The sequence below is a fragment of the Canis aureus genome, chromosome 25 (genome assembly GCF_053574225.1).
Source record: "Canis aureus isolate CA01 chromosome 25, VMU_Caureus_v.1.0, whole genome shotgun sequence".
Classification (NCBI taxonomy): Eukaryota; Metazoa; Chordata; class Mammalia; order Carnivora; family Canidae; genus Canis; species Canis aureus.
In genome coordinates this window covers 29,206,412-29,224,917 of record NC_135635.1, presented here as the reverse complement: position 1 = coordinate 29,224,917, position 18,506 = coordinate 29,206,412, and the positions used below count along the sequence as shown (strand labels likewise).

Sequence of the window (18,506 nt, the reverse complement as noted above, 5' to 3'; positions counted from 1 at the left end):
CCTATCCTTGTTTTCTACTTCTTTTAATCCATTTTCACAAAACATCCTAAAATTCCATTTTTAACATATCAATAAAATAAATTTCCATTTTTAACATATCAACAAATATGCTAATAGAACCTTTGTAAAACTCAAACTCTTTAGCCTAATATTTAAGATACTACACAGTTTAGCCATACCTACCTTGATATCCACCACACACACACAAAACTTATATTATGTTCGAAATGGTTCATTCATTTTTTTTACCAAACACACTGTAGTCCTTCTAGCAACCTATATCATACTTCTACTTACCTTCTGTTTACTTTCTATATCCATTTCAACTTCCAGGCTCAGCTCAAACCTCTCATCCTTTCTGAATGATGCCTTATCTCAGTTCTTGAAACTTATCTTTTTGGTTCATCTTGTAGTTTCAATTTGAAAATATACTGATTGTAAAAATTGTCAGAAATATATTTTGTATACTCTTCAGTGCCTAGCATAATACTATGTCCTTAATACATGTTTGTTAAATAAGTGAATATTCATTGAAGTGTACATCACTGAGAAAAATAGCCACAATGCAGGGCAGTTTAATTTTAGCTATATTTATAAATGAATAGCTTTTCTCTGTGAATTCCGCTGCCTATAATACTTGATACTAATCTGAGAATGATAAATATTTGACCTTCACATCAGTCTTACTTGAAAATAGAGTGATTTCCTGCTGAGGATTATTTCTCTAAATATTCAACAACTCTGGATACTAACCATATCTCTAGCTGACATAGCCATCAATGTACAGGTCACCACATGATGCAGATTTTTTTTTTTTTTAATTTTTTTTAAACTTTTATTTATTTATGATAGGCACACAGTGAGAGAGAGAGAGAGGCAGAGACACAGGCAGAGGGAGAAGCAGGCTCCATGCACCGGGAGCCCGACGTGGGATTCGATCCCGGGTCTCCAGGATCACGCCCTGGGCCAAAGGCAGGCGCCAAACCGCTGCGCCACCCAGGGATCCCATGATGCAGATTTTATCTAATCACTCTCCTTTACTGACGAGCTTGTATCCTAGTTGCTATTCTTTATCCAAATCTTCCTCAATTTGACATTCTAACTCAATCAAACAAACAAAAAAGCAAGCAAACAAACAAACAAAACATAAGCTAGCATCCTGACATTGGTTCTCTTAATTTGATTTCTTCATGGCTTTTCTGAAATCAACTTGGGAGTCACATTAGCATCATAGTTGCAAAAGACATACCTTACCAACAACAAAAAATTTGGCATCCATTCACAGACAAAAGTATGCTTGTGGGAGCATATACCAAGGGATCCAGGAGGACTCTCCCTTACCTATGTTCCAGATAATAGACATACAGACCTCAGTCCCAGCTGAGGACCCTGAAGTGGCTCATGAATTGGTTCCAGTTCCTCTTAGGCATGGTCAGAGAGTTCCTGGAAAGCATTGTCTTTAATAGTCATCCACAGATGAAAGAGCCTTTGTGGAAGTCCAGGTTTGCAGACAAGTTTCATCACACTATTGTAGAAAAAACCATGAGTCTGAACACTTTAAAGTGGGTGGTTAGTAAAGACTGGAGGAGCTGATAGCTACTTCAAATTTGAAGACAGCAATGCAAAACTTCAAGGAACATGAAAAATCAAGGTAACATGATACCACCAAAGGATCACAATCATCTTCCACTAACCAAACTCAAAGACCTGATATATGTGATTTGCATAATACAAAGAATTCAAATAGCTTTACAAGGAAACTCAGTAAATTACAGAAAGCACAAAATGACAATTCAACAAAATCAGGCAAATAATGAAAAAAATGAGTTTATCACAGAGAAAATTTTTAAAAAGAAGCAAACAAATTTTGGAACTAATGAATATTATAGATGAAAGGTGAAAAAAAATGCAGCAGAGAGCATCACCAGTAGAATGGATCGAGCAGAAGAAGAATCTGTGAGATAGAGGATGGGAACTTTGAAATTACCCATTAAGTGGAGAACAAAAAAAAAAAAAAGAAAAAAGAAATGAAAAAGATTGAAGATATCCTATGCAATCCTAGGATACCATAACAAGAACTTTGAATTATTGGAGTTCCAGAAGACTAAAGGGAGAAGTGACAGAAAGCACATTAAAGACATAATGATCGAGTATTTTCCAAATCTGAAGAGAGATTTGGATATCTAAGCTCAGGAAGCTCATAGTTTCCCAAACTCTACTTCAAGAGGTCCTCTTCACAATACACTATAATGAAACTGTCAAAAATCAAAGACAAAGAGAGAATCTTCAAAGCAGTCAGAGGGAAAAAAATCTTGTAACTTACAATTTGCCCTTCCTAAGGTTATCAGCATATTTCTCAGCAAAAACCTTACCAGCCAGGAGGGAATGGAATGATATATTCAAAGAACTGAACTAAAATAAATACCAACCAAGAATACTTTACCTGACAAAGCTGTCCTTCAGAAATGAAGGAAAGATAAAGACTTTTCTTTTTTTTCTTTTTTTTTTAAAGACTTTTCTAGACAAATAAAGCTGAAGGAGCTCATCACCACTAAGCTTGCCTTATAAGAAATGCTGAAAGAAACTTTTCAAGTTGAAATGAAAGGATACTAATAGCATAAATACATATGAAAATATGCAACCCATGGCAAAAATAAGTATACAAAGTCAGAGACTCAAATAGTGTAATGCAATGGAGTACTAACCACTTAGCTCTAGTATAAAGGTTAAAGGACAAGAGTATTATAATTAACTATAGCTACAATAATTTGTTAATGAACAAACAGTATCAAAAGGGGTAAATTGTGACTTCAATAACATAAAAGATGAGGAAATAAAGGGTAGAGTTTTCACATGTGATTGAAATAAATTTATCAGCATAAACAGACTATTATACCTAAATTTTTTTAAGATTATTTATTTGAGGGGGCAGGAGGGGCAAAGGGAGAGGGAAAGAAAATCTTAAGCAGAATCCTCTCTGAGCCTGATACGGGGCTCAATTCCACCACCCTGAGATCATGACCTGAGCTGAAACCAAGAGTCAGATGCCCAAAGAACTGCACCACCCATGTGCCCCTATACTTAAGATATTTTATGTAAGCCCCATGGTAACCACAAAGCAAAAACCTGTGTAGTAAAATCACAAAGGATAAAGGGAAGGGAAATTAAAGCATAGCACTACAAAAAATCATCAGTTCACAAAAGAAGACAGCAAAAGAGGAATAAAATGGCCAGGGAACTAAAAAATAGCCAGAAAACAATAAGATGACATTAGTAAAGTCCTTAGCTATCAATAATTACATGTAAGTGGATTGAATAGATTATTGACAGCTGTACATCATATATCTGTATCTTTATTTAAATCATGATAAACTGTTTAGTAGGACAGAATCCAAGCAAATATTTGAGGTGTATAGGTAGAAAACTCTGAATACTTTACCTCTGAATTACTAGTTTCTGGGTTTTTTGCAAAAAGTTTCCTATACTATGAAGTATAACAATATCATAAATCTAATCTTCCCGTATTTCATCTGTTTTTCACAATTCCTCAATAATCATTAGCAAAATGTAGTCTATTTTTTATTTGTACAACTTTCTTAGCATTGGCGGATAGAAGCTGAGGGTTAGAGGATTTAAAATCATTTAGAATGGTTCGGTGCAATTATGAAAAAAAAAAGTTTAATTACCACTTAACTCATAAACAATTCTTCAGCATTTTCTATGGAGCAGATTGTAAAAAATAAATGAGGTTTAAAGCCTTATTTCTTACATTTTATTAAGATTGAGAAATGGAAAAACTTGCCAAACTTCACAAGACACTTTAGTAGCAAAGTCTGGAGCTCTAATTAAAACTCTGGATTTTTAGAAGCAATTCAATTCCTATGCATTGAGTCAGAAAATATAGGAATTCTATCTACTGGACTGGCTTCTGACTAATTGTTAACTGCATCAAGTTGAGGATTAAAATTTTTTTTAATATGTATATAATAAGATGATCATGGCCATGAGTTTTTTATTTCTGAAAGTAGAAATGGTTTAGCAACTTTTCTGCGACCTCTCATAGTGTTAGACACATGGTGGTTTGATTTTGGAGTTGATTGTTTAAAAAAATTATTGAAAATCACCTATTAGTGACAATAATTCTTTAAAGCCTTTATTGGTGTGAAATGAAGCAGAAGACCACCCTAATTTAATTCAGGAGGATCTGAAATTCATCCCATTCTATATTAACAAACACACACAGAAAGTTTGGAAAGATCATCCCATTTCTTTAACTGAAGGACTAAGCAAACTACATACCACAAGCACTTTTATTGCACATTGTCATTTTATAAAAAGACCCTCTTTGTGTTAGCTAGCCTGAATTTCAGACCTGCAATTTGGCAGGCACATAGATGAGGAAAATGCTTTTTATTGTTATTTTGTTTCTGGCATAGACCTCAGGTTTTGATAGCACTATCATATTTTAATCATCAGTTGATTTCTACCAAAGCCTATCTTATCATATGATTGGAAACATTTAAGTTAAAAAAAAAAAAAGAACTAGATGGGAAATTCTCATAAATTATTCATCAAAAAGATAAGAGCCTATTAAATACAATTAAGCTTTGAATTAATCTACAGAAGTTATTTTTAAAGCATCTACCCTCATCACATTTCTGATAAAACTTGATCTAGAAGTGCTTTTACTTTGAATCTGGTGGTTTCCTTTGCATTCTTTGTAGAGGCCCAATATAGGGGTAGTGGTTAAGAGCACAAGTCATAATAAAACCTTTTCAATAAAATAAAGACCATAATACTGGCTCAAAGTTTACTTTATGAGAGTGTTTTAAATAAATACTCATTATGTGATAGTTATTATTATTATTGTATATGAAAAGTGACTATCATCTTCATAAACTCATGAAAATATTAAAGGGTTGCTAGCATACCCTACAATGTGAAATAGTTTTATTTACTTAATACACAGTTTATATCGTGCTTTGTTTTTATAGCAATATGCTACTGTTTGATAAATTAACCTCTTTTTCAATATAGTTTTATGGTTAATGAATAGTTTTATTCATGAATTCATGAATAAAACTTCATTAACCATAAAAACAACAGCAGTAGCATTGAAAACCATTTAAAATGCTGTGTGCAAAGTAGTGCAAGAAAGGGAGGCAGAAATTAGCATATTTAATTATTTATACACCTAAGACAATACCATTAAGAAGTCAACATTGTGAGTAATGATTTACTAATATATATATGCACCTTAATTTTTATAACCTAAAAACAATAACCAAGCTAAGAATCTCCTATACTTCATTCTTAATTGAAAAAGAAGTGTCTGCATCAGTGATGCTAAGAATATGCTGAGGCCTTCATTTCCAATCTTTTCAACTAGAAAAATTTACAATTTTTTTTCCTAAAAAATCTGATAAATTTAAGAAATGTAAAACAAAATTTAAACTACTATAAATTCAGTAGTGCTTTTAAAATATTAAAATTGTGTTAACAAAAGACCTACATATATTTGAAAAAATAGTAGCACATATATAAGAGACATATATCTTTCCTCTGTAGGGAATACTTGGTGCAAATGTGGATCTAGCACCTAGCCTCCACCCAAAGGTCTCCAGTAGGCAGGTCTCTAATTAAATTGAATGTGCCTATTTTTGTTTCTTTCATGTACTCCACAAATGGGGTATACAGAGGGGAAAACTGCACAAGGTTGAGTAAGGGCATGAGAACAAAATTATTTTAGTTCACACTCTACCATCTAGTTGGCCTCCGAGAAATTGTCAGGTCATTGTTAGCTCCTAGAAGGAGATTTAAATAGCCTGTTGTACTTATTGTTAAAGAGATTCTTTTTAAGGAGTGAAGTGGAAAAAGTCCAGAGAGATAGAGAAGACTGTCATAGAAGACTGGACAAGGTGTCAGGAAAGGAAGACAACAATCAGAGACCAAGTCTTCAGGGGAATGTGAGGATGGCGACTAAGGATTGGTTTTGTGATAAGTAATTATGTTACAAATCCAGTCTAGCTCCAGTTGCAGACAAAAAGGGGTAAAGAAAGGTAGTAAGAATCTAATTGTTTAATATGATCTGAGTGATGAGATAAAATCAAAGTTTTAGAAGTGAACTATTGAGATATCAGACATAAAAAGCGGATCTTAACACGAATACCCCATCAGCCATGAAATCCAACAAAGCACATATGAGGATCTGCTCCATCTGCAGAGGGATGCCATCAAACAGCTAAGCATTCAGAGTAAACCTTGGGAACAGATCTAAGACACATCCACTTTAGCCTTAGGAAGTTAAGAAGACTGCTAGATTTTATATTGCATTATAAATAATGATTCAATAAATAGCTATGGAGTACTTTCAAAGAGCTATATGCTATAAATATATAGCTCATCCATTCAGTCATTACATAACTATTTATTTAGTATTCACCGCGTGCCACACACTGTTAGGAACAGGATTTCTAGGAAAGAAAGGCATGCTGTGAAAGAAAGGCAGAACTATGAAAGGAAAGGAAAGAATATGATAAAGGTAAGCCCAATATCAAAGGAAGATTTTAAATTTTTCATTGGAGATTCGAGACCCTTTGAAAGATTAGGACAAAGGAACTGAAGGTGGGGTTAGGGTAGTAGAATAGTGAGTAACCAATGGAGCAAAGCCCAAAGGAATTGTTAAGGGAGGAAAGTGTAAAACATTAAGACGGATTTGTCTTTTAAAGAATTTCTAAGCTCATAAAGGAAATAACATATATAAAACTTTTAGAAACATAAAAAAATGAGAAACATTTTAACACAATAACTAGAATATATAGAACTCAAAGTTAGGATGAGTAACAAAAATGAGGTTTAGAAGACTTCACTTCATCTTCTGAGTACAGTAAAAATATTAGCCAGAATTCTAGAAGAAAGTGTAGCGCTGTTTGACTTCAATCTACTGTGAATAAGAAAACCCTCTGGATGATACAAGGAAACTTTCCATTGTTTGGACTGAGCATCAGACTAAGAGCTCTGCATCTCCAAGCCTTATAACTCCTCAGGTCAAAGTGTTAAATCTTTGTCAAGGTCTAAAATGCAACCAGAGTAAAAATCCTAGGTTAAAACATTTAGACAAGCATGGGTTATTAAACATTTTGAATTTGAATTTAATTCAAAGGATGAAATGAGAAGTATTGATAAGAGAGCTAGAGTTGTTTTGTTTTTTTTTTTTTTTTTAATAAATTAGCTGTGATCTTTAAGTAACAGGATATGGTGAGAGTAAGAAAGAAAGAAAATAACATCCATAAGTCAGCTGCTTTGGGGGAAAAAAACAAAAACAAAAAACAAAGAAGGACTCTCTGAAAGACCCAAGAAGTCAATGTCTGCATTGAAATCTGTTAAGGACAGAATAAGCCCAGTGCTGCTCAGATATAATGTACCCCTGATTTTAAATTGAAACCCGTGCTGTTCTATTATTCTAAAACCTTCAGGATATTCAAGGACCTTGTCAAGGACATTAACTTGGAAACAGAAACCCAGACCTTTCATTGCTAAATGCTTGGTGAAGGCTGGTATGCAAAATATCTTTCTCTGTGTTTGGGTTTTATTCTTCAGGCAGTGGGTGTGACATGATCAAAACAGCTTAATAGAAAAGTTAAGTACAACAGTGATCTATGGAATGAATGAAGGAAAGAGATGGGAAAACTAGGGCATATAAAGTCATTAAAATCCAGTTACAGTAAGTTAGGAAATAAAGATCTGTGGTGGAAGATGAACTGGGGCAAACGGAGGATGTTGATCTCAGTACACACTTGGATTTGAAAATCAGTGACAAAGGAGACACTAGAGAAGACAAACAGTATAACTTAATATAGGTTGAACAACTTAGAAAATTTTGTTTTGGAAAGGTTAAAGAAGGATAGAAGATAGATGTTGGTTAGATTTGATATTAGGGCACCAAGAAGATATTCAGGTAGAAATACAGATCACTAGGCTGGGATTCAAAGGATGAATGAACCATCTAAATGGTTCTCAATTAGGGTTAATTTTGCCCCCCCAAATGACATTTAGCAATGTCTGGAGACATTTTTGATTGTCACAACTAGGAAGATGTTGCTATTGGAATCTATAGATCAGTGATGCTGTTAAAATATTCACAATGTGTAGAACAGCCCCCTACAACAAAGATTATGTGGCACCAAATGTTGATGGTGTCAGTATTAGGAAACTCTGTTCATAAATGCCATAGTATATTAGGGGTATCTTGTCCAATCAGTGTATATAGTATATTTATGTTTAATGTAAATTTAATTCATAGAAAATAAAAATAGTATCAAACATCTATTAAGTCTTACTCTATTTCACCCCTTGTCCTCACATTACATGGTGTATTTTATCTTTTGAATGCTGTAAGGCATATATCACCTTTATCCTCATTTACAGCTTAAGAAACAATGCACTGAAAAGTTAAGATACCTGCCAAAAGCCACATAGCTAGCAAGTTTGCGGGCCCAGATTGCAATCAAAAAGTCCATTTTCAGTACCATGATTCTAACCACTAAGTTGCAACATATAGTGATTATAGGTATAGTATCCTCATGGTGGACAAGAGAGAATTATATAGAGCAAAACATTATACTCCCTTCATCTTTCTCCCCAAGCCAAACCAAACCAAACCAAATCAGACAAAACAAAAGCAAATATTAATAGCAATGTCTTTTTGAGTCACTGAGTATTCCATTATGCCATTGATATATTTGATATACTGAGCATTTTGTCCTGGAAGAGGGCCTCAGAAGGGGAGGAAACCTTGAGCTCTTATCCAAAGCAGTAGTTTTGACAATCTTAGCATTTTGACATATGATATATCCAGATGTATTGTATCTAATTTGTGAGTACTAAAAAAAAGCCAAACTTTCCTAATGTAATTTTTACTATGTAAATTAGAACTGAGTAAAAATTAGTACTGTAATAATATCATACTTTCTTACTTTCCACTATGCTTTCTTGAGTGCTAAAAGAAAGATACAAAATTAAAGCTAATGACATTGAAGATGGTACTGGATGTTCACATGTAAGTGTCACTGTGATTCAGAACACTAAAATGTATTTGTTGAAAATTACTAATTTAATAGTTAGAATGAAGTCAACAAAAAAAGCATTTAATTCCTCAAGTTTGACTTTTAAATCATCCTCTTTAAATATAAATTATATAAACATTTCTCTTTTTATCAAACTAGATATACAGAGTTTTAGTATGACTTACTCTCCACTTGGTCAAGATGACAAAGGTGAAACGTTTCTTTGAAGTGCAGTGGTTTCCAAATTTTTGAAACAGTGGATTTATTCCTCAAATGAATATTAAGACATAAAAATATCCAGCAGCACCTGGGTGGGGCTCAGTTAAGCATCTGCCTTAGGCCCAGGTCATGACCCCAGCATCCTAGGATTGAGCCCCAAGTCCAAGCCAGGCTCCCAGCTCATTGGGAAGCCTGCTTCTCCCTCTCTTTTTGCTGCTCCCCTGCTTGTGGGATCACTCTCTCATGCTCGCTCTGTCAAAGAAATAAATAAAATCTTTTTAAAAAAAGAGAAGAAAGAAAGAAAAAGGAAGAATGAAAATCCACAATCCTTATCCACAATAAAGAAAGGTAGAAAAAGAAAGAGAGAAGTTCTGAAGCCAGAATGGGGAAGCTGGGATGAGTGGTATTTGGGGGGCCATTTAGGACAAACTGAGAAGAGGGGATCCAAAGATCTAGCCATCGACAATATTGATCTACCCATCGGGCAGCACTTTAGGCAACTTTGGAGGTTCCATAGTACATAGTTTGAAAAGGATTATCCGATATATTTTAGGGTAATTTAGATAATAAAATTATCATAATTGTCTTAAAATCTTGTAAGTATATTAAAGTTGCAAGTCTAACTGATATTCTAATTAAATTCTACCTTAAATGTGATATTATTTAATATGCATATACGCATCATTAAATGCTACATTTTATTTTATGTGTTAAACTTGCCATTTTTTTATTTGCAAGTGGTGGACAATATCCCGAGGCACTTAATTCCTGTCTCTGTTGTGGCTTATATTCATCTCTTGACCATTTCTGTCAAAAATGCAAATGTGTTTTTTACTGTAAAAAAACTAAATTATATTTAATAGGCTTTTAAATATAGTTCTCTGACACAACACTTAATTTAAAATGGACAATTTTACTCTTTTACTCTGTGCTTTGGGAATATTTTTGAGCAATGATGTATTTCTTTTGATTGTTCTCTTATTTTCTGATAAACAGTACTGTAATAAATTTTGATCCTGCCTTTGGTCTCGGTTTTTAGTAGCTATGTATTTTTTTCTTTGATAGCAACATGCATTAATATTTATAACCATTTTCCTTTGCAGCATCTCCCAGATGGCTCTGCGCCCAGTGCACATGTTGAATTTTATCTTTTACCATATCCCAGTGAAGTTCGTAGGAGGAAAACAAAATCTGTTCCAAAATGTACCGACCCCACTTATAATGAAATTGTAAGTATGATTCATCTCTTGTCCAGTCGCTTTGTATTTTTCTTACCATTTTTTCAGCTTAACAACCAAATATGGAAAATTTGCAGTAATTGGCAGCATTATTCCATAAAGGGAAGACATTTCACAAAATAGCCACTATGTGCTGATCACTGTTCTAGATTCTATGGGAACTGGAAAATACAGATTCTGCTTTTAAAGCACTTATGAACCAATTTTCAAATTGTGGCTAGCTTCCAAGCAAGAGCCCAGGATGGCTTTTTGTTTTTTTTGGTTTTTTTTTTGTTTTGTTTGGTTTGGTTTTTGGTTTTTGGTTTTTGGTTTTTTTTGCCTAACATCATCCCTGACTTCATCTTATTTTCTCCAACCTTATTTTCCTTTACTTGGTCTTCCTTATCTAATAACTTTATCATAGTGTATCCTGTGTATAACATAAACTTTATAAAATCTCCTTTGAAAACAAAAGAAAATAAGCAAGTACAAAGCACAAATTAAATTAATTTATATTATATGTAGCTCTCTAATTCATTTGTATTCCACGATTTGAATATCCAATTCCCTACTTTTTTCTGAGGCAAACCCTACATTTATTCCCTAGATTCCATCTCCTTTCATCTCCTTTGCACCTTGCTCAGATGATTATTTGTTTGCCTTTCTTAAGGCTGTCTCACCCACTGGATCCTCGGGTCAGAAATCTTAAAAAAAAAATTCCTCAACTCAACCTTTCTAAAGCATCCATATTTTCTTTCCCTGTGACCCCCAGAGTTTTGCAAAAGTGACTCACAGTTCCTGCTCTCACGTCATTGCTTCCTTTTCATCCTTCAGTCCTTTGTGGTGTGGATTCTGAACTTAATTGATGCTGCTGTATTAGAGTGACATCCGTGGACTCCTAATGGCTCTCTTAACTCCCTTCCATCTCCTCTGACCACTCACTCAATTTCCTTCATTGCCATTCTTCCTTTCAAAAATATTGTTGTTTGCTGGAGCTCCATGATCTACCCTCATTTTTCCTCTTGATATATACGCTCTTGAAATTACCTTATATACCTACAGATTTTCCTTTACCATCTCTATGTAGGTTGCATCTGAATTTATTCCTCAAGACCTGGCTTCTATCCTAACCTTTTGACCTGCGCTTCTGCCTCATTACAGGAGAACTCCGTTTGAATGTCTCCTAGGTACTTTTCAACCAGGCTTTCCTCCTTTGCCATCTCAAAAGATACATTCTAATGACACTGCTTTCTCTCTCACTCATTTTTCCAACCAATCCCCAAGTTTTGTCAGTTTAACAGTTTGATACACGTGCAACCATCTGCTTCTTGAATCCATCACCTTCTGTCTGCCCCACCACTGCTTATCTGTTTGAAGTCCCTGTGACTTTGGCCACTATATAATAGCCTCCTCTATGCCTCTTGCATTTTTCAATTAAATCATGCACATTTCTACCTAAGATGTCTTTCAAAAGCCAGTCATATTTATTTCTCTACTATTCAAAATTTTTTTCAAAGACTCCTCACTGTCTACTGGATAATGTACAGAATCCTAAACATGACATTAATATAGCCCTTGAAACATGATGCAGTAACTTTCCTGAGTTGTCTTTCTGAGTAATATCGTCTTCATATACTTAAAAAAATGTTTGAGATAATTGTAGATTCACATGCAGTTGGAAGCAATAATACACAGAGAATTCAAATAACCTTTAGCTACTTTCCCTCAGTGGTAACATCCTGCATGACAACAGTACAATATCACACCAGGAAATTGACACTGGTACAATTCACTGACCTTAATGAGATTTCACTAGTTTTACATGTGTTCATATGTATTCTGTCCTATGCATTTTAATTATAATTCCAGTTCGTTCTATGAATTTTTATCACATGAGTAGGTTTGTATGACCATCACCACAGTCAAGGTATAGAATTCCATCACAAGGACTCCTGGTGCTACCCTATAACCACTGACATTTCCCTCCCTCTAATGCCTACCTTCCCCTTCTCCCCATCACTGGCTACTAATAATCTGTTCTCCATCTTTATAATTTTGTCATTGCAAATGTTATATAAATGGGAATCATACAGTTTGTAACATTTCAAGATTGGCTTTTTTCACTCACCATAATTCCATAGCCATCTATCCAAGTAGCTGCATGCATCAGTAGGTTTGTTTCTTTTCACTTCTGAATAGTCGTAGTGCTATGGAAGTATAATGCTGTTCACCCATTAGAGGACATCTGGGTTATTTCTGGCTTGGGCTATTGCAAACAAAACTGTCGTGAACAGTAATGTATAATTGGTTTTTGTGTAAACATAGTTGTAATTTCTGTAAGATAAATGCTTAAGATGTAATTACTGGAATATATGGTAGTGGCATATTTAGTTTTGAAAAAAAATGCCATACTCCTTTTTACACCATTTTACGCTCCCACCAGCAATGTATCTAGTTTTCTCTGAATCTTTGCCAGCATTTGTTATTATCACTATTTTTAATTTTAGTTCTTTTGATAGGTATAGAATGATACCTCATTGTGGTTTTAATTTGCATTTATTTAATAACTAGTGATGCTGAACTTTTTGTCATGTACTTATATATCATCCTCTTTGGTAAAATGTCTCTTCATGTCTTTGCTCATTTACTAATTGGATAGTTTGCATTTTTGCTGCTGAGTTTTGAAAGTTCTTTGTATGTTATAGATGGTAGCCTTTGTCAGATAATTGGTTTACAAATACTTTCTACCTGCCTATAGCTTGTCTTTTCATTCTCTTCTCAGGGTCTTTCAAATTAAAAGTTTTTAATTTTCATTTTGTACAATTTATCAATTTTTCCTTTTATAGACTACAAGTCTAAGAACTCTTCACCTAGCACTAAGTCCTAAAGATTTTCTCCTGTATTTTTCTAAATGTTTTATAGTCTTGCATTTTATATTTAAGCCCATTATCCATTTTGAGTTAATTTTTGAATAATGTATGAGGTTTAAGTTGGAGTTCATTTTTTCTTACCTGTGAATGCCAATTACTTCAGCACCATTTATTGGAAAAACAATGCAACAAATGTCTTCTGTACCTTCGTCAAAAATAAGTCAGGAATATTTGTGTGCTCACGACCTTTTATTTCCTCATATCTAATCATGTTTTCAAGTCACATAAGACACCTTGTCATTCCCTGAATAGTCCTTCTGACCTCTGTGATGGAGCTCATTCCCTTTGCCCTTTCTACTCTTCTCTGCCAACTTTGAAGCTCACCTCAAATGTGGACTCTGAACCACTCTCTCCTCCTAGACTCTTATACCACATTTAACATCTTTTACTTAGTCTTACAGGCTTTTTCTTCCAGTATATTATAAATTTCTTGAGGATGAGGAAAATACCTTATCTTCTTAGTATCTTTAATGCTTAGTTGTTTCCAAATAAATTTGTGGAAAAAAATATTTGCTGTAGTTTTGTGACACTTTATATGCATGTAAAAAATGTAAAACTATATATATATTTGTAAGTTAGTAAGGAAAGATCTTTTGATATTTTATTTGTCATGGTGTCAATAGCTAGAGATATATCCTCCCAACAGTATATCATTAGTTTTTATATCTTCTGAGTACAAGATCCCCTACATCAACATCAAGAAATTTTTCCAGACCTAATGCTATGCTTCAACATTTCTAATCTCAGGAGGGATGTAATGACAAAAAGCAACTTAACAATTCAGGAGTTTAAATGAACTTGTGTTTTATTTCAAGCTATCTGTATTATTTTAAAAAATAGTAAATATACATGCATGGAGATTATAATGCTTGTTGTTTCCATACATTTTCTGATGGCTTGTAATAATTCTGACTCCTCCCACATTCATGGCCCATTGATCAGAAATCACTGTAATAGTTTCTTCATCAGCCAATACTAATAGCTTGGACACACACTGTTTATACTTTTAAAACTGTTTTAAAAACAAGAGTCCATCATCCATGTCTACTACACCCCAATTTATACATAACCTAAATAAGCTGAAATGTGAATTAATATGTAGATAAGTGACTATTTTTAATAGTAATAATCATCATATAAACAAGTTTGTTGGGGAAGCTGGTTGAATTTAGAAAGCCATGAGATTAAAAAAGATGATATTTTAATTTTTCTCCCACTATGTTCTGTATCAATAGAAGAATCTTTATAAGAAATGCAAATAAAGAAGTAGACTGGTTTTACTTTCTCTCACCCTCTGTGATACAGGCCTCTCTCTGTGCCAAACCCTTTAATTATTTCAGTGCACCCTTAGCAACCATGTATATGTGTTTTTTAGGAAACCCACTAAGTTATCACATGGCATCCACCTTTTTTTTTAAGACTCCATTTATCTATTCATGAGAGACACACAGAGAGAGAGAGAGAGAGAGAGGCAGAGATGTAGGCAGAGGGAGAAGCAGGCTCCATGCAGGGAGCCCCACGTCGGACTCTATCCCAGGTCTCCAGGATCACACCCTGGGCTGAAGGCGGCGCTAAACTGTTGAGCCACCCGGGCTGCCCAGCATCCACCTTTTTAACTTCTCCCCTGCTTTGCTTCCTGAGCACTGCTACATCAACCTCTCAGTATGACTGGGATTTCTCAAACTGCCAAAGCTGTGCAATGTTCTGGGAAGTAGGAGAGAATGACCTCACTCTCCTTTTTATATAAATCTCTTAAAGGAATACAAAGGGCATATTACACTGCATCACCAATGTCCTACAAAGCTTTTCATAAAATAATTCTTTCCATTTTTATTCAGAGCTCTCTCTCTCTCTCTCTTTCTTTCTCTCTCTCTCTCTCTCTCTCTCTCACTCACTCTCTCCCCCTAATACCCAGATTGAGAAAGGCTGAGTCAGGGATACTGCCAAGGGTCCCTCTCATATCCACCCTTCAGATACTAAACTTTTTTGATACAAGATTTAGCTTGTCTACTTGACACTTCCCAGAGTGATTCCCAACAGACTTTGTTAGCAGTCTCCCTGAAAACCTCTATCATATACAAATCCATGTTGTGGACATTGGGCTGAAGGTAGGGTGGAGCTGACCCTTGGAATGCTCACAAAACTCTCCTACTGCTTTTAAGAAGCAGAGCTGGGATTCTAGCTCCAATGCCATTGCTTTTTCCACTCTGTTGCCTTTGGCATCTGGTTAAAAACTATCTTTTTTTTCAGTTACTCTTTAGAAATACAGATTATATTGTTATAGTCAATGTATTTTATACATTGTGTTCCTTTCTTACTGTTCTATTATAAAATATAAAGGAAAAAATTAAAAAGGACATTAGAATAGGAATATTCTATGTGTTTTACATTCCTTAAAATATCTTGCAGAATGTGCCTGATTATTTAGGATAGCAGTATGTATATGGTATACACAGTAAGTCATAGCCTTTGTTATCTTATCATCCTCTCATTTTGATATTCATAACATGATGAAAATTCTATTTGTAAAAAAAAAAAAAAGACATTGAGCCGTGATGTCAAACATTTCAACCAGGGTTAAGCAACTAGTTTTCTTTCTTTTTTCTTTTTTTTTTTTTCTTTAAAAGATTTACTTATTTATTCATGATAGACAGAGAGAGAGAGAGAGAGGCAGAGACACAGGCAGAGGGAGAAGCAGGCTCCATGCCAGGAGCTGGACGCGGAACTTGATCACGGGGCCCAAGGATCACGCTCTGGGCTGAAGGCAGGCCCCAAACCGCTGAGCCACCCAGGGATCCCCTTTTCTTTTTTTTTTTTTAATTGGAGTTCAGTTTGCCAACATATAGCATAACACCCAGTGCTCATCCCGCCAAGTGCCCCCCTCAGCAACTAGTTTTCAAATCCAGAACTGCCAGATTCAAAACTCATATTGACCCCACTGTTATGCTGCTGCCCCTCCTCTTCACCCACAGAGTTCTCCCGTTCTCACTTGTTTTGAACTCTCCTTCCCATTATCCTGCCTCCTCACTCCCCTTCCCACCAGCAGTAGGCACATTCCAATTTCCATATTATTAGCCTTCCACTGAAGTCACTCTAAATACACTAAATACACTCCAGAATTATTTACTATACCCTCATGTCAAATAACATGCAATGAGTGCTTATATCCAAGTTAACAGATGTTAAGTACCCTGAAGTTTTTTCTGTTTGATGTAATAATTTCAAACCTACGAGTTCAGTATTTATCAGAAGGCAATGAAGACTTGGTGCATGTCTATGGGTAAAAAGTATTATAAAGTGAAATTGAAAGAGCTGTGCATTTTGGTTCTATTTATGTGACAACAGAATACATATTAAAGCCTTTGGTGAAAAAGTCTCAAAGAATATAATCATTTGTGTACTTCTTTAGCATTACCCACTAATTATTCATTGAACAATAAGAAAAGAGTGCTTTTTTTCTTTTTTACTTATTTTTAGAAAATTTTTGTTTAAATTCTAGTTAACATACAATGTGGGATTAGTTTCAGGTGTACAATATAGTGAGTCAACACTTCTATACATCACTCAGTGCTCATCACAAGTAAGAGTGCTAATTTTTTTTAACAATGTTATGGATGCAGTAAAGCAATTAAAATATGTATCATCTATGATGTGCGATGATTACCTGTCTATAACACTTCAGTTACTTTTCATAAAATAATTTTTGCATAACAAAGCACAGGGAAAGAAATCTATAAGGTAATATAACTTCTGGTGTTAAAAGTTTGTATTTTAACCAAAAGGCAATTAATTCTTAAAGTCATTTCTTGAGAATTTCAGCTTGCTAAAAACCAAAGAGATTCAATTCTGTCTGGAACTGTTTTCTCCAGACAACTAATCCAAAATACCAAGAAACAGCTGTTCTTTGTGTATTTGATGGATCTTTTTCAGCTATAATTTATTAGTGTTCAATATGTACCAGGCTTTGCAGTAAAACTTGCATTCATTATCTCTCCTATTCTTCCCCACAGTGCTAAAAGGCAAATATTATTATCACCATTATGCAAATGAGAAAACATATAGTTAACAATAGAATCATATAAATATAAATTATTATGTGTCAGAGAAATTTATATCTTTAGATCTTACTTATATGATTCACAGAGTTCTTAAGCCAGACTTTCACAAAATCCTAATGCTTAGAGTTATTCCATTTTTCTCCTTCACATACAGTAACACTTTGAGGACCCCTTCATCTATTTACTCTGTAAAATAAATGAGTTTGTCTGCTGAAAGTGTTGTGTGAAGGAAAATGGAGGGTATTTTAGATAGTTCAAAATAGCCACTGTACAGAAAAGAAAAAGGAACTTACTCTGAAGTCTTGGAAAGATAAGAGTCCAGGAGGAGGGGATCCCTGGGTGGCTCAGCGGTTTAGCACCTGCCTTCTGCCCGGGGAGTGATCCTGGAGTCCCAGGATCGAGTCCCATATCGGGCTCCCTGCATGGAGCCTGCTTCTCTCTCTGCCTGTGTCTCTGCCTCTGTGTGTGTGTGTGTGTGTGTGTGTGTGTGTGTCTCATGAGTGAATAAATAAAATCTTAAAAAAAAAAAAAAAAAGAGTCCAGGAAGAGATGTGGCTCAGAGTCCATACTGAGAATCCTGTTGCTGTTAAAGAAGAGGAATTAAAGTGGTAGGGCTTTGAGATTTTTAAGGCAGCCCTTGAAATCTTCTACTATCCCAGAGGAACTCAATAAATAAAATGGAATAATTTGAATCAGTATTCTTAAGAAACTGAAAAGATCATCTTCTGTCTGGAATGAGAGTAGGATGCTAGAAGAGGAGGTAGCCAGGAGCTGTCACATGAAGCAGGGTAGATTGCATTCACATGGCATATAGCGTCTCATGTCTCTTGATTGAATTGTTATTTACTTGATAAGTAAATCATTGTTCAGAGGAGCTATCAGACTGATTTTGAATGGAATTTCACCGATAACTTTGTGTGTTCATAAATACCAGACAGATGCAATGCAATGGACCAGAAACCATATCCATATACACTGAGGAGCCTTCCAACTGACTCAAAGGGCTTCCCTCTCAAG

General features: G+C 34.8%; 1 protein-coding gene across 7 annotated transcripts in view; it reads left to right on the top strand.

The window, feature by feature from the left end:
• PIK3C2G (phosphatidylinositol-4-phosphate 3-kinase catalytic subunit type 2 gamma) overlaps positions 1–18,506 on the top strand; it is a 364,988-nt gene that overhangs the window by 338,455 nt on the left and 8,027 nt on the right. For all 7 annotated transcript variants that reach the window (XR_013364236.1, XR_013364235.1, XM_077870889.1 and 4 more), the window contains one exon: positions 10,388–10,513. Coding sequence is in view for 5 of the 7 variants with exons in the window: in XM_077870889.1 (XP_077727015.1) it covers positions 10,388–10,513 (126 nt within the window). In the remaining 2 variants the exon portion in view is untranslated. Of the gene's footprint in view, positions 1–10,387; positions 10,514–18,506 lie in introns of those variants that run through there.